Source organism: Octopus bimaculoides, chromosome 1 (genome assembly GCF_001194135.2).
Source record: "Octopus bimaculoides isolate UCB-OBI-ISO-001 chromosome 1, ASM119413v2, whole genome shotgun sequence".
NCBI classification, from domain to species: domain Eukaryota; kingdom Metazoa; phylum Mollusca; class Cephalopoda; order Octopoda; family Octopodidae; genus Octopus; species Octopus bimaculoides.
This window is the reverse complement of record NC_068981.1, coordinates 109,120,992-109,135,906: the sequence shown is the minus strand read 5'-3', so window position 1 is coordinate 109,135,906 and position 14,915 is coordinate 109,120,992. Positions and strand designations below refer to the sequence as shown.

The 14,915-nt window shown below is 34.0% G+C and overlaps 1 protein-coding gene across 4 annotated transcripts in view; it reads left to right on the top strand.

Moving 5' to 3' along the window:
- LOC106868485 (enhancer of mRNA-decapping protein 4) overlaps nucleotides 1–14,915 on the top strand; it is a 54,946-nt gene that overhangs the window by 25,151 nt on the left and 14,880 nt on the right. For 3 of the 4 annotated variants that reach the window (XM_014913781.2, XM_014913783.2, XM_014913779.2), the window contains 9 exons: nucleotides 1,034–1,129; nucleotides 1,299–1,404; nucleotides 2,715–2,889; nucleotides 3,654–3,750; nucleotides 3,874–3,968; nucleotides 5,342–5,459; nucleotides 5,855–6,248; nucleotides 7,686–7,981; nucleotides 12,449–12,574. In XM_014913781.2, coding sequence (XP_014769267.1) covers nucleotides 1,034–1,129; nucleotides 1,299–1,404; nucleotides 2,715–2,889; nucleotides 3,654–3,750; nucleotides 3,874–3,968; nucleotides 5,342–5,459; nucleotides 5,855–6,248; nucleotides 7,686–7,981; nucleotides 12,449–12,574 — 1,503 coding nt within the window. The remainder of the gene's footprint in view (nucleotides 1–1,033; nucleotides 1,130–1,298; nucleotides 1,405–2,714; nucleotides 2,890–3,653; nucleotides 3,751–3,873; nucleotides 3,969–5,341; nucleotides 5,460–5,854; nucleotides 6,249–7,685; nucleotides 7,982–12,448; nucleotides 12,575–14,915) is intronic. The other variant, XM_014913782.2, reaches the window with a different exon arrangement.

The window sequence follows — 14,915 nt, the reverse complement described above, 5'->3', positions numbered from 1 at the left end:
CATATGTGTATTTCATGTGCAAGATTCTTGATGTGGATACGTGTGTTGAAAGAAATACAATTAAACCTTGGGAGAGGCTTTATGCCGGTAGTAAACACACGCACTGGTTCATTCCTTTATTAATTTATAAACAATATTTAGTTTTTTTTGTTAAATCATTTCATTGCACTCTTGCAATCTCTTCAGGAACTTGTCTTTCCACTTCCATTTATTTTGAATGTATGATTTGGCGTTGTTTTGAAATTGTTCGGTATGAGTATGTGAGTGTGTGCAAGCTCGTATGTGTGCACGCACTTATGTGTTCGTGCTTATATGTGTAGAAGAGACTTGCATTGTGTGCAAATATAGTCCTGGTATCAACTGTGTGTGTGTGTATTTGTATGCTTGTGTTTGTCCCCCACCATCACTTCATAATCGATGTTAGTGTGTTTGTGTTCCCGTAACTTAGCGGTTTGGGAAAAGAGACCAATAGAATAAGTACTAGGCTTACAAGAAATAAGTCCTGTGGTTGATTTGTTTGACTAAAGGCTGTGCTCTAGCATGACTGCAGTCAACTGATTGAAACAAGTAAAAGAATATGTATATATATATATACATATATATATATATATATATATATATATATATATATATATATATATATATATATATATATATATATATATATATATATATGGTATTGCATTGATTGCTCCTGTTGTTAACATACTTAAGTTTAATTTCATTTTCACTAGTTCAGAATTATCTGGTTGTGGTAAATCAGCAAAATTTTGTCTGACCCATGCAATCATAGAAAGGTGGACGTTAATGATAATATGATGTACTCATTACACAATCACACAGATTTGCAATCAACTTCCATCTATCAAATTTTAGTCAAAAGGCAGTGGTTCACATCAGGCTGGTAGAATTAGCTGATTTTTGGTGTTGTACATAGAGATTGAAACTGGAACTATGTGGGTAATTTGGCTTGTATATATAAATGTGTGTGTGTGTACTAACCATTCATAATGTTTCTTTTCTATTTAATCAGTGTCTCTTTTTGGAAGTATGCTGTTACAGGAGGTAATTACAATCAGGAATTGAAAGTATGGAGTTGTGTCTCCTGGACCTGTTTACAAACAATTAGGTATATAGCCTTTATAATCTGGTCTTTTATTATAATTTATTTTTTGTTCCTTAGCCCATGTTTACTTCATTTTCTACATAATTAGTTTGCATTTTTCCAACTGTATGTTGTATTCTATTTCCAGCTGAATTCGTGATTTTTCCTGTATTTTAATATCTTTCATTGACAGGTTCTTAGATCCGCCATCACATCTTGAGACCAAAACTGAGCTTTGCATGAAAGTTGCATTAGATTTAAGTGCACGATATTTAGTTTTAACAGATTTCCGACGCAAAGTAAGTTAATTTTTTTTTTAAACCTTTTAAATGTTTATTTTTCCCTTCTCTATTTTTACCATTGTCTCTGTTTTCATTGATGTATTGTTCCTTTAGTTGATATTTAAAAAAAAAAAACAGTTTTGTCATACACCAATTTCTTGAATGCATTACAATTCCTCTATGTTCAACACTAAGTTTATAAACTTAGTCATACTGTATCCACTAAGCTTTCAACACTCTCAGTCATATATACCAAATTTATTCATTGTTTTCAATGATTGATCAGTACTCATCATCTTTATCATGATTATTATTTCTCTACCACAACGTCTCTGCATTTTTTGTGGTCTTTGTCATCTCATCTCTTTAGTGGATTTCAGTTTTAAGATCAATTGTCACTACCTCTTCCATTTCTTTCTCGGTTTTCTCTTCCAAAGATTTCTTGTTTTGGACTATTCTTCTCCATACACATCATGTCTGTACCAATGACGTTTTCTGTCTTGCACACTGCATTTGATTCCTTTTCCCAATTTTTCTGTCAGGTCGTGCTTTGCACACTAACATTACCTATCCATTGGAGCATTGCTTGCATCATTTCTTTCCAGCTTTTGTACTCCTTTGCATTTGATGTCCATGTTTCACCCCCATTCAGCATCATACTTCATGCACAGGTACCATACAATCTAATCTTCACTTGGAGACTTCCATTGTTGCCATTGAGGTAACTCCCTGAACTTTTTCCAATCCAGTTTTATTCTGGCTACTTCAGGCCATTTAGGTTACAAGCTATCAATAACTTCTAGGAAACTTTTTGATCATTTGTATGACTTTATTTCATGGGTGTTCTTATTGCTAATTATTACTGTGCATCTGCTACATGATAAAGTCTATTTTTTTTGCCTGTCAACCTGCTTTGTGCATCAAAAGTTTACACTTGGAAGATGGTATAGAGTCCCTACTTAATCCTTCTCTGCATTGAACAAGGCCATCTCCTAGATGGCAGTAGAATCCTATCTGCTTTTTTGTTCCTGTTAACTAAAACTTTTGAATTTTACTATGTTTACTTTGAGACATCTTGATTCTAGGCTTTTATTTCATGTTTGGAATTTCTCCTCTAATTCTTCAATAGCTTCAGCTAATTTTCTTTGAGAAGAATGATAATTGTGTATTTTAAGTGTTAACTTTTGACATGTATCAACTGGAGTTTGTATGGCTAATAATTTGTGGTTTAGAGGTCATGCTTTATAAATGAAAGCTATATAGGAAAGCTTTTTATGTAAATATTTTAATATTCTTCAACATATTGTTGTTTGATATTTTCTTCATAGGTTCTGTACATTTTGAACTTGCACCAAGACCACAAAGCTGAAACAGTTTATATATCATCAATTTCTGAATTCCTACTTGCCCGACCATGTCTTAGTTTTGCTATACTTGATGCCCGTTCTGAAAAATTCCGCCAGTCTCTTGAAGATGACACATTTCTCGAAGAATTGACTACTGGTAGAGTTTTCTTCCTATCAACTTTTACTAAATTACTTGACTATTTTTTTCATTTTGTGTAAATTTTATTTCTATTTGTGTGTGTCTGCATTTATTTTTCCATGCTAGTTGGGGATGGCTTTCGCAAATTTAAACTTGTGTATACTATTGAAACAGTTGTCTTTGAGTTTTTTGGATATGGACCTGGGCATGTGGCTAAGAATTACACTTTGTAAAAATATCTAATAATTAAATTTGATAGATGATATCATTTGATATATATAATGTTTATATTTCAGTGCAGGGTGAAATGTAGAACATTTAAACAAAAATACCATCTGGTATTCATGTCTCACAGAGTCAGCTGTCTTTGTGCTAATGTTCACTTTGCATTTAGCATCTTTCAAGAAAGCTGAAATATGTACCAAAGAAGTACTGGGGTTGATATATTCAACTAAAAACCCTTGAAGGTGGTGTTGTAATCCAATGACTGAAATATTTAAATAAATAAATTACAGACTAGCTAATTGTTTAACTCTGAAGTAAGACTTACAAACCTGGTGAACTGTTACTATCAAATTAACTGAAGCAACCAGTGTTTCCTATAGACATGAAGCTGTAATTTAGCTATGTATATAGTTAGTAAATTATTTTAATGCCATAAATGTTACTGCCTTGATGGAACTAAAATATCTAAATAGCTTCTTTTGATTATAAAATATATTATTAGAAAGCGTCTAAAGAAATGCATTTTCAAATTAAATATTTGTGTTCTTAAATTGAAGGAGAAATTGAGCAGGATAATTCTAAGAAACTTTTTGAGGATGAAGATAGTACAATAGTTGATGGTGTTCTTGTTGAGCTGTATGCTGTTCATAGCACGTAAGTAGTAATTAACAATTAACTTGTGTGGAAAATAGTGATTGCTTAATTTAGAAAAATATTGTCCTCATATTTCAAAATATATTCATTTCTACATCTTGCTAATATCTTTTTTTTTTACAGAATATTGCAAGAGCTTAATATTCGATTCAAAACTGAAGTTGCTCAATCTGACAGTGAAGTTCAGGCTGTTGGTTCTAAATCACAAGATGAGATAGGTAAGTGTGATGAGAAATTAATACTGGTATTAAGTAGTTTGAATGTCTGTCCGTGGTTAAAACCTAAATGTTTAAGAGTTGAGGGTTGGCAACAGGAAGGGCATCTAATTAGAAAAAATTCAATAAACTCTTTGACTCCTGGTGAAGTGGATGTTGAAATGACGATGATGAATATTTTGTTAACTTTGAGTTTAAAATCATCTACTAGCCTGGAATCATCATCATTTAGCATCTATTTTCCATACTGGCATGGGTTAGATAGTTTGACTGGAGATGGTAAGCCAGAGAGCTGCACCAGGCTTCAGTTGTCTGTTTTGACTTGGTTTCTATGGCTGGATGCCCTTCCTAATGCCAACCACTTTATTGAGTCTATTGGGAGGCTTTTACGTGTCACCAGCATGAGTGTCCCTTACATGTTACTGGTACAGTTGCTTTTTACGTGTCACTGACACTGGTCATCACCACGATTTCACTTAGCTTGACATGTCTTCTCAAGCACAGCAAATTGCCAGATGCCTTGGTCACTTGTCATTACCTCTGTGAGACTCTTCAACCAAAAATCATATTTCACTACCTTGTCCTACGTCTTCCTGGGTTTACTTTTTCCACAGGTTCCTTCCACAATAGGTAATGGGAAAAAAACCTCACAATAATGTACTCTCTTTAGAATGTTCTGATGCTGTCAAGACCTGCAATAATTTAGTCACATTGTGATGTCTTCAACAGGTGAAAGAAATCAAGTTAGTTTTTTTGACTGATCTTCTTGGTAATAGTCTTGATTAATCTTCTTATTAGTATTTTTGATTGTGACTACTCAAACCTGAAATCAAGGAGGAACTTGTATATTTGCGAGGCTGATTAAAAGCATGTTATAGCACTAAGCTTTACTTATGAATACTCAGCATTACAAAATCTAATCTCTTATGATGGCCTTGCTCATGCTTCAGAGCCAAAGCAGTATAAAGACTACAAAATCTGTATTTCTGTTTGGAGTTAGAAAATACTTTTGTCCTGGAAACCTACTAATATCTCTCTGCTAGTCAGAAGGCATCCTAATCTAGAGCATTATCCACACATTTGGACCCCCCCTCTCTATCTCTCACACACACACACACACATCATCTTGCTTTCTTTCTCTCACAATCATAGATAAAACTCTACTCTATAATCCCACTGGCCCTCATAGATTGTTACCTCTTTTGAGGTTGGGTGGTAAATCTTTTGGGCTAGTTGCCCACATTTGAAGAAGCATTATGTGTTATTATTCAGGAGAGATCATTATATTTTTTGCTTTAATCAATATAGGTGAGAATAAACATTGTTTCCATTTCAGAAAATGAATATTTGAAATGCATTTTTCTTTTAAATTTTAGTTTTAAAAGATGGACTTTCTGATGTCAGTAATATTATGGATACATCCGTCCCTGATTCCAGTGAGTCTTCTCGTGGAGAAAAAGCTCCTGTACTTCTCACACCTGATGCCTTTACTAGGTTAATATTTGTTAATATCTCCTTTTGTTTTATTTAGTTATTACATCCATCTTTTCATTATTAATGGAAAAATAAAATAAATTTGAAATGAAAGGTGGAAACTGGACACTGTTTTTTGTGAGTTAAACTGACTGCTATGTTGTTGGCTTTTATTGTTCTCATTAACTGTTAGGGTCTTGTTACTGATTTTAAGTGCTTTGCACAAGATAAATAATACTGGTTTAGCTACAGAGTGGACATTGTCTTGTAGGTTATAATATCTCCATTAATAACTCTGATTGTCTTGATAAGATTAAGGGTAAATTTTGAAATGAGATCATTTTGTCTTTGCTTATATATTGTTTAATATTTACACTTCTGATAAGACATTGTAATGATATGTATTTATTTTTCAGTAAACCCTACTCTCTCCAAACTATTTCTGCAAATAGCAGTTTTACTCAAGTTTCTGCGATGGAGGACAGTACAGAATGTCACCCTCTTGCAACAGGTGTGGGAAGAAATGGCAATAGTGATGCTGTTGCTACTGCTGCTGTTAGTGTCACAGCTTGTAATAATACCGTGTCACATACCTCCAGCCCGAATAGCAGTCTAGTCTCATCTCAATCACCACTTAAGAATAAAGATACAAACATGCCTTCGGTGTCCACCATTTCACCTGTGGTTTCCATTGATTCTTCCCATTCACCAGTTGTAACTAATCTACCATTACAGAACATATTTTCAGAACCAACAAAGATCAGTGTTGAAGAGCTATTCAAGATGAGCCAGCAAGTTTCGGTGAGCAGTGTAAGGCTTTTATTATCTCTTTGTGCAAAATACAGATTGAAGTAAAATATGTATGATGAGATACAGATTGAATACATATGTGAAAACATGATGAAAAAGAAGAGGTTATTCTAAGGGTAGCCAAGTTAATCAATTCTTCTATACTATTGATACTTATATTATCGAATCAGATAAGTTGACTGTGCATTGATTTATAACTCAATACAGGAGGGCATCAAACTAGAATACTATGATGTATCTGATCTGGAAATGTACTTTCACTGTTCTTGACTTTGGGCTAAATGTTTACATTTTTTTTGTAAAAAAATTATATATTTTTTAAAACTCACAACGCATTAATCTTTTAAACTATATGAGTTTCTACTTTCTGTCATTAATTGTTTTTTTTGTATAAATTGCTTTAACATTCTTACTTTGGTTAGTTTCATATTTACATTTTTTCTCATTGCTTCAGGAAGTAAAAGAATATACATATAAAGGTTTTTCTATTATAAACTAAGAGCTGGATATTTTTTTTTCTTTGAGTTCTGCTTATTTTCTAAATTTATGTTAAGTTGTTTTTAACTTGTAAATTTTCCCTAAGTATTCTACTGAATGGCAGAAGTTATTTTCCGTTTATATAAAATCATTTTGAGCCATTCTTTCAATCATGATTGGCAAGCTTTTCTGATTTAAAATATAGCTATAAACCTTTGTAGCTACAATATTATTATCTGTTTCAGTCAGTCAGTTAGCTATTTGTTTATAACTATATTTGTTGATCTTAAAACGATAATGTAGAAGTACAAATTAAATTTCTTCTGAATAGAAATATTTAAATTTTAGCTATAAACATGCTGTAATCATTTGAAATTGTATACTGCTATTTTATGTATTGCTATAAATTATTAATATTCTTTAATTCTTAAGTTGTCTCTTTCATTAGAAATATATCTGTGCATTTCAGTTAATTATGAAAATAATCAAGAAGGTTATTGATTGAGGTCTGAGAAAATAGCTAACATCTGGTGTCTGATAGAATGTTTTTCAGCATTTAATCTTATTTCTCTATATTCCGATTTCAAATTTCTCTAATTATGATTACACAGGAAAATAAGTATTTGTTTTATACTAAAAATGAGCTGATTTTTTTTTAAAAGAAGAAATTGACCTTGTGATTATTTAAATCAAATGTTTGTTATTGAAATGATTAATATAAAGTGATTTTACGTAATTTGTTACCCTTGTATCACTGGTGGATATGATTTATGTAAGAACGGGTAAAAATGGAAGTGATTTGATAATGTAACTAAATGAAAACTGATGACCTAAAGGTTATTAATTCATAAAGTTAAGCAGTGCTTTTGGCTTAAAATCTTTTTGTAAAAAGATATCACATTATAAATTTATCTTATATCAGTTTCTCACCATGTGTAATTGTTTATATTTGTCTTTCAGCAAGCAGCTGTAGTAGTAAGTGGTTCAATTACCAGCTCAGTTAGCTTAGAAGGAGAACAAGCATTTAGAAAAACAAGGCGGAAAGATTTTGATGAGACTGATAAAGAAGTTGCTGAAGTAATGGGCGATAAACATGTTGCAGATGAAGTAGATGAAGTATCTCCACTGGAAATTGAGACAAGCAATATTGCTACAGAGTCTAATGTTACAGCAAAGATATCTCCAAGGGAATGGCCCAAACCACCAGATGTCAGCACTGATGGGCCTAGAATTGCATCTGAAAAAGTGTGCAATGTGTAAGTGAAAAATATTTTACATTAACTCTTTTGTTTTTTTTTTCAATTATGTATATTGGGCTTTGTTTGAGAAACTATGACTAACATTTAATGGGAATTTTTTTTTGCTGTGGTGAAATCCTGACATCCCTGTGGGTTAGTAAGTCATCTGTCCTAAACCATACAAAGGCTCATGTGCAATGTCAGTAAGGGACAATATGGTGTGTGCAGGTGCTTTGAGAAGACAGTTGTAGAAGTCGTTAAGAGATATTGTTTGTTTCATGTTTCTGATTTATATTTGTATTGTTATAAGTTCACTTTATAAAGTGGCTTATACAGTGAGTTCAAAGATGGACATAACAGTGTTGAAGAGACACAACAGTGGTGACAAGACATTTGAAGCTCACGGTGGACGTTCTTAGCATGCAAGACCTATTAGCTTCTGTGGTTCAGTTGCAATGGAAACTGCAACAGCAAAAACAAGAGAAACGGCTAAGAACAGGCACAACAGCAACTACAACAACAACAAAATCAACAGTTGTTGGAAATATTGCTGTAGTCAAAAAATACTTGGTTTGTTTTCGGCATATGCACTTACTAATTCAATTGAAGAATTCACATATAATCTGGAAGAAGGAATTACGTTTTCTGCATACTTCAGAAGGTATGAAGGAATCTTCAAGAAATAGTGTAAAAGCTGGATGGACGAAAAGAAGGTATGTCTTCTTTTAAGGAAATTATCACCAGCGGAACATGAAAAGTTTTGTAATTACATCTTGCTGAGAAAACCATCCAAAATTTGTTTCAAGGAAACAATTAAGCTATTACCTAAAATATTCAGTGAAAGAAGTTCATTATTTAATATTCGCTTGGAGTGTTTGAATTTACAAAAACAAAAAGAAATGGAAGATTTTGTCATGTATGCCAGAATCATAAATAGAGAATGTGAAAAAATTAAAACTCGAATTAAGCCTGGACATGTTTAAATGTTTAACCTTTGTACAAGAATTAACAACAAATAAAGATGCAGAGATAAGGACTCGAATATTGACAAAGCTTGAACAAGATTCAAAACTAACCCTACAAATAGTGGCTGAAGAATGCCAAAGAATTATAAAATCTACGACAGGACATAGAAAAATTGAAAAACATTATTCAAATATACATACATGTCGACTGGTAACAGATACGAAAAAAGAAAAACAACAGTCAATATCCAAACCATGTTATGGGTGTGGAAAACACATTTCAAAAGAAGCTGTCATTTTAAGAATCTAGAATGTTTTGGATGTGGGAAAATTGGACACAAGAATTCACATTGTTGGATGAAACAAAAAAGGTTGAATGAAAAAAATTCAAGAAAAAAAATGTTGTCAATGCAAAGTAAACTATTGGCAAACATACATACCAAACATGCATGAGCTAAGAGCACCCCTCAATATCCTATTGAAAAAAGGCATAAAATGGTGTTGGTCATACAGGTGTCAAAAAGTGTTTGAAGAAATTAAAAAAGTTTTAACATCAAAACTATCATTATCGCACTTTGATCCAAATTTAAAAAGTGGTATAGGAGTAGTAATTTTACACAAGTATAAAAATGGTAAAGTAAAACCCATCATTCATGCTTCATGTTTATTGTTGGCTGCTGAAAAAAAAACTACAGCCAAATTGAGAAGGCACTAGCCATTATTTTTGCAGTGAAAAAATTTCATAAATTCATACATGGAAGGAAATTCAGTCTGCAAACAGATCACTGCCCATTGTTATCAATTTACAGATCAAAAAAGGGTATCCCCACATATACAGCCAGCCGATTGCAGTGTTGGGGGACAATCCTGCTAAATTATGATTTTAGGATGGAATTTCTACCATCAAAAAAATTAGGACATGCGAATGGGCTGTCAAGATTGATTCCTAAATACAATGAACCGTTTGAGGACATGGTAATAGCCACATTAAAAGTCAAAATCGAAATAAAAAACATACTCTGCAACATAGTATGCGAACTACCTGTCACTTTAGAAGAAATAAAAATTAAAGCAGAGAAGGATGTGTTCATATTAAAAATGTAAAAAATAGTAAAGTTTGAAATAATTACAAAAACTCATGTAACCAAGTGTAACACAGTTTTGAAATGGTATTCAATATGTGATGATGTATTTATGTATGCACAGAGGGTTGTAATATCGGTTTCTTTGCAAAACTATGTTAAAAGAATTTCGCACGGGATACCCAAGAATCACGAGAATGAAAGCATTGATGAGAAGCCAAATATGGATCAGGATATTGAAAAATTGGTGAAAGCCTGCAAGGATTGTGGCCTGGCAGCAAAAGCACCAAAAATTCAACCTTGGCTCAACACTGATGTACCTTGGTCAAGATTACACATAGACTTTGCTTGACCATTAAATGAAGGGTATTATCTAATAGCCGTGGATAGTTACATGAAATGGCTAGAAATATGTAAATGTAGGAAGCTAATCTCCAAAGTAACAATGAAATTTCTGGACAAACTTTTTTATGGTGTCCCACACACTATAGTGTCTGATAATGGAACACAGTTGATGGCAAAGGAATTTAAAAACTTTTGCAAAATGCATGCAATGGAGCATATTACTACTTGACTATACCATTCGAGATCGAATGGACTAGCAGAACGTTTCGTAGACACATTTAAGAGGGCACTGAAAAAAATCTAGAAATGAACTACTAGCTGATACTGCATTGACACAATTCTTAAGTGTCTACTGAATAACACCTAACCCCAACACCACATCAGATATGTTGCCAGCTGAACTAATGTTTGCCAGGAAAGTCAGGTCAGTGTTTGACAAATACTACCGGGAAGAAAAGAAAAAAATGGAGAGAAACACTGAAAATAAGATGAAATACTTCAAAATTGGTGACAAGTTTTTTCTGTTTTTTAAATATACAGAAATGGAAAGGAAAGTTGAGAAGGAGGTATAATAAGTAAACGTTTAGGAAAAATAGCGTACATGGTAAAAGGTCATATGTGGGAACACAAGAGACACCTAAACCAAGTGGAAAAAAGTTTACGGAAGAAGACATGAAGAGCCAATGGAATTTCTTTATGACATTTTTGATGTTCTGATACCTCAAGGAATAATCGAACCAATGAGTACAGCAACTAGAAAAAGAAAGCAAACAGTACTTTTGCAAGTAGATCCAAAACGAAAAAAATATTCCAGTTTCTTCCTGGGAAATAGGCTGGGTGGAGGGGAAGGCTGGATGAGGTGGTAATAAAGATAATAAATAAAAGAAAAATATTGACTTCAACGAAAGTCAAACTCAAAAAGGAACGATGTTGTGGTGAAATCCCGACACCTCTGTGGGATAGCAAGTCAACTGTCCTAAACCATATAAAGGCGCATGCGCACTGTCAGTGAGGGACAGTGTGGTGTGTGCAGGCACTTTGTGAAGACAATTGCAGAAGTCATTGAGAAGAGATATTGTTTGTCACATGTTTCTGATTTATATTTGTATTGTTATAACCTTGTTATAAAAAGTCCACGTTATAAAGTGGTGTATACAATGTGTTCAAAGAAGGACATAACAGTGTCAATGAGACACAACACTTTTTCAGTTACAGCAGCTTGCCTTGCTTAGTAGTAGACATTTTTAATATTTAACTTTTACATTTACCTCTGTTTTAATAAAATTTGAAGTATTTAGTAAAATAACCATCATATTAAACAAGGGAACATAATTAACAATGAAATTTTGATGAAAGATTTTAATCTTGATATTTTAAAACAGGAAGTTTGTATCATAGAACCAGGTGCTGTCTCCTATGGGTTAGTAACAAAAGAGTTAAAGTGATACACAAATGGCCAATAATATTTCACTATCTGACCAAGGAGTAGAGCATTAGGTGCACTAAATCAATTGGAATAGCTAATAGCAAACACAGCTATGAATTGAGTTCTGGACTGCTCAAGCATTTGCTGTTATTCAGGTGTCCTGATTGATGTTAGATAGCTTATGATAGTTTAACAAGTAGATTTTAAACATAGAAGAGTAGCTAGGTTAACTGCTACCTTTGTTGGAACAAATGGCTTCTCTTTGCCAGACTTTTTGAGATGCAAGAAAAGTAAAACTTTGGTAGCAAAATGCAGTGAATCTGCAGTAATTGGACAGGAATTAATTGTGTCTGATCCAGTTGATGTGGCATGTCAGTTAAAGGAAAATTTGTGTCAAATTAAGATGTAAAGTGAAAAGGCATGAAAGGTGTTGGTTGAAAAAATAATTACAATAAAGGTATAGCTAAAAAATGATGGCACCAAAATGAGTATGCAATGCTAATGGATGATAAATGCTTTGCTGTAGATGGAAAGATATAACATTTTAACTGTATCACATAGGATTTCTACAAAGATTTTTGTATTTTCTGTTAATGGCAAGGGTGTGGATATTACATTTTTTTCCCCATTATTAAAGAATTATTTTCATTAATTTTCAATTTTCCAGGAGGGAAGGACAAGACATCGATGATGATGAAGAGGAGGATGAAGACTATTCACTTCTTGTTGATGCATCGTCAAATTCAAAAGCAAAACAACCAAAGCCATTAGCCAGGCAAATGCAATTAACTAGGTAATGACACGATTGATTTATTATTTCTTCAATGTTATTTCTACTATGTAAACTTATACTAAATCAATATATAAGTTCTACAGATTTGTCTTGTTTTCTGTCTTTTAGTACCCTTCCTTCCTTAAAGCACCACATAATTTCTATTTTAGCATATAAATGATAGGGATCATGTTGACTCATTTGATACCAACTCATGCATGACTACCACTGTTTCTATGATATTAGTTTCTTGCTTTGAAGTGATTCAAAATTAAAACTTTCCATCAAAAGAATTTCATGTTAATTCATGTTTCAAACACTAGCTTAATAAAGACACAGTTATTTTATTTTACGAAATTCTTCATTATTTTCAAAATTAATTGTAACACAAGCAGTGTATTTCAGCAGGAATATGATGATGAAATTGTTAAACTAGGTCTTTGTTTTTATTTCTTCTTCTGATCTTATCATTGTATCAGTACATTAAACGCTTTGAGTTTAATGTAAATACTTTCATCTTGCTTTTAATTTAATTTTGTAGAAATTAAATAATTCAAATTTTATCAGTTAAGTGAAGTTTGGATTAAATGAGTAAACATTGTGAATACCAAAACCTTATCTAGCAAAGAATGCATTAGGCAACATAGATTAGTGACTTGTGACTTCATAGCCAGAGGTGGGCAGGCACAGAGAAACTAAAAGGTCCTGCAGTTGGGAATAGGTTTAGAGAAATTCTAATTGATGCATATGACTGTAGGGAGAAAGATTTAGATACCTGTAGCATAGACAATTGAAAATTTCTATGAAACAGATCAGACATGTGACTGGGACAAAGTCCTGACCTATCTGAAAGTGAGATGGTAGAAGAATGATACAGCTGACAGAGTGATAAAGGTTAAGAAACAGTTTTGGAAAACCTGGAAGGAAGGTGGTAGTAAAGAGCATTAGAAGAGCAGCTAGCGGTAGGTGTATTTTGGCTGAGAGTAAAGCAGAAAGGAAAAGATGGCATATCTTACAATGTGAGAATCAGTGACACACGGTGTTCAGATTTGCCAGACAGTGTAGGAGAGAGAGCTAAGATGTCATCGGTGAGAAGTATATTTGGAATGATAAAGGCATACTCACAAGACAATAAAGTATCGTGCAAGTGTTATAAAGAGAGGCTGCTGAACATGGGGAACACATGGGACAAAGAGAGTATACCTCCTGCTGAACCTGCAGAGGGACCAGCAAATCTAGTTGACAGCAGTGTGGTTGATAAAGCAAAGTCACAGAGAAGGGAAAGCTTCAGATTCATTAGGGGTAGTTGTGGAGATGTTCAAAATATCTGGTGGGGTAGGACACGATTACCTGCCGTATAGTTACTTAAGTTATACAAAAAGGATTTATACCCAATGACTGGCATAGCAGTATCTTTGTAAACTGCTACAAAGATACAGGAGATGTGTATGGTTTTCTATGGTTGGATGCCCTTCCTAATGCAAACCACTTCAAGAGTGTAATTGATGCCTTTACATGCCACTGGCATGGGTAGAATTTGGGTGACACCAGTATCTGCCATGACTGTGATTTTGCTTGGCTTGATGGGTCTTCTCAAGCATGACATAATACCAAAGGTCTCAGTCATTGCTTCAATGAGGCCTAACCCTCGAAAAGAACTAAGCCACTTTGCCTAACCTGAGGCCCAATGCTTGAAAAGAACTCAGCCACTTTGCCTCCATGAGACCCAGCACTCGAAAGGAACTCAGCCACTCTGCTTCTGTGAGGCCCTTTGCTCAAAAAGTGCTCTTTATGTGCCACTGGCACAGGTGCCAGTTATGTGGCACCAGCATCAACCATGACTACAATTTCACTTGGTTTGATGGGTCTTCTCAAGCACAGCATCTTGCCAAAGGTCTTAGTCACTAGTCATTGCCTTTGTGAGGCTCAAAGTTTGAAGATCATGCTTCACCACTTTGTTCCATGTCTTCCTGGGTCTACCTCTACCACAGGTTCCCTCTGCAGTTAGAGATAGCACTTCTTTACACAACTGTCCTCGTCCATACGCATCACATGACTATACCAGCGAAGTCGTCTCATTCAGTGAAGCATACTGGCTTCATTTCTTTGAAGCCTACACATGTCCTCAGCTGTCACAGTCCATGTTTCACTGCCATGTAGCTGTTCGCACACAGGCATCGTACAATTTGCCTTTCGCTCTAAGAGAGAGGCTCTTTGTTGCTAGCAGACGTAGGAACTCTCTGAACTTTGCGTAGCCTAATCTTATTCTCACAGCTACGCTCTTGGAGCATCCACCTCCAGTACTAACCTGGTCACCTAGATAACGGAAGCTATCTACTACCTCTAGTTCCCCCCCCCCCCC